Raw genomic sequence first — 1,912 nt, forward strand, 5'->3', positions numbered from 1 at the left:
ATTTATATCGGAGCAATGTTAATTTGAAAAAAGCTATTCCATAATCCCTGCTTTTATCCTACCTATTTATATAAAATTATATAAATTTATATATAATTATATAAAAAATATTTTATATACAATTATAATAATTATACATAAAATATGTCTGTTTATATAACTTTTTTTTTCCACGTACTCATTTTATAGATAGCATTAACGCAAAAAACTTCTCGCTACGAACAGTTTTAAATTGTACAACAAATCTAAGACATACTTTTCATTTCTTCGTTATCATTTTCATACGTGCCAAAGAAAGAGAGAGAGAGGGGAGGGAGATAATTAAATAATTAAACATTAATTCTTTCTAGCCCTTTTTTTCTTTACGTGCCCCTTCATCAAGAGAATCTGCAAAAAGTTTTATTGGTCAAAATATAACGGACTTTCTTTAATGTCCATATACATTTGACGCTGTTTACGCAAAGTACAATACATAGGTAGTTCATTCTCGTAAAACTCGAGAAACTTCATGAGATTACTTTCTAATTCTTGATGATAAGCCGAGCCAGCGTATCTAGATTCGATGTAATTTCGATCCTTTTTGGATATCTGCGCAAAGAATTTCGAACTTTTTCATTCACGTTGTTATCATTAATCAATGTTTGGTCCTTACTTTCGGAAGGATCATACATTTACGCGACAATGTTCTTCATAAACTCATAGGTAAAATTACTCACCGTTTTCCACTTTGATTTGATTAACGTGTGAATGCAATCATCGACCAAAGAATTGTCATAAATGTCCTGTATGTTGAGAAAATATGCTTGTAATAAGTATCGACATGCATATATGATATTGAAATGCAAGCGACCGTCTTACTGTTCGCGACAGCAAAGTAGCCCGATTTTCGACGCGCAGACAATCGAATCTATCATGAAGAATCACCGCGGCCCAAGGTTCGCGAAAATACGCGTAGAAATCTGAGACTTCTGAATTCTGAGGAAAAATTATTTTAAAAAGGCGAGACATTTACACGCGAAAGTATTAAGTGATAAACCCTGAAATATGTATGACATCGCTTTTTAGTAGTTCAATACTGTATCGTCAGTTAGGCGCTTACTCGAAAACGGAATTTCAATTCGTTTAACATGCTCTCATGTTTCCCATATAAAACAATCATGTCCTGCACTCGAAATGTCTGAAAAAACAATTGTCGTTACGCTGAGACGAAGTAGCGTCTGTTCCGAATCGCAAGACAAATATCGCGTGACACATAAAATTTTTCTAGAGCAATTGTTGAGTATTATTTGTCTAATTAGTTCCAGAACTACCTTTCTGCTTACGCAGGTTACACTTTCCACGGTGTCGTACATATTCAATCGAATGCGAAAATATCCAATTTCAGATTCGCAAGAACCGGTTACAAATACATTTTCCTGCATGAAAAAAAAAATCAACGTTAATGCAACGACTTACATCTTACACAGATTGAAGGAGAAAGAAAGAGAGAAAACCATAACAAAGAACCTTTTTAAATAACGTTATTTGCATTTCGATGCAAAAACCGATTTGACTGTTAACTCACGTAATGGTTGTGATTGAGCTTCGTCGTGTTATCCCACGTTGCTTTTCCGGGTTTACATACATGCAAGTAATGATAATCACCTGGCAAAATGCAAGCGGTTATGATAGGTGCACGGAATGTCAATGATGTCAAATGCATGATCTTCTCTTTCTTTTTTGATATTTGCTCGGGAACTTGCACATTCCACTCAATCACTTTCCATAAAATTTGAGCGAGCTTCCGATGCACGGCGGGGAATGGAAAGAAATACAAGTGTATTATGAATTTGATAATAAAAAGATAACTAGTTTAAAACAATATAGTTAAGAAGGCATACACCACGAACGCCAGATGAGAATGGCTTGAAAA

At 34.4% G+C, this 1,912-nt stretch overlaps 2 protein-coding genes across 2 annotated transcripts in view; both read right to left on the bottom strand.

The window, feature by feature from the left end:
- The window catches only part of LOC108768649 (homeodomain-only protein), a 24,800-nt gene that overhangs the window by 4,339 nt on the left and 18,549 nt on the right, over positions 1 to 1,912 (bottom strand). The window lies entirely within an intron of this gene.
- LOC108768641 (cilia- and flagella-associated protein 61) overlaps positions 320 to 1,912 on the bottom strand; it is a 14,741-nt gene continuing 13,148 nt past the window's right edge. The window contains exons 21-26 of the mRNA XM_018519147.1: positions 1,565 to 1,780; positions 1,311 to 1,415; positions 1,100 to 1,177; positions 859 to 975; positions 717 to 782; positions 320 to 588 (exon numbers count right to left, since the gene is read on the bottom strand). Coding sequence (XP_018374649.1) covers positions 400 to 588; positions 717 to 782; positions 859 to 975; positions 1,100 to 1,177; positions 1,311 to 1,415; positions 1,565 to 1,780 — 771 coding nt within the window. The 3' untranslated portion in view covers positions 320 to 399. The remainder of the gene's footprint in view (positions 589 to 716; positions 783 to 858; positions 976 to 1,099; positions 1,178 to 1,310; positions 1,416 to 1,564; positions 1,781 to 1,912) is intronic.

This window comes from Trachymyrmex cornetzi, unplaced genomic scaffold, assembly GCF_001594075.2.
Source record: "Trachymyrmex cornetzi isolate Tcor2-1 unplaced genomic scaffold, Tcor1.1 scaffold816, whole genome shotgun sequence".
Classification (NCBI taxonomy): Eukaryota; Metazoa; Arthropoda; class Insecta; order Hymenoptera; family Formicidae; genus Trachymyrmex; species Trachymyrmex cornetzi.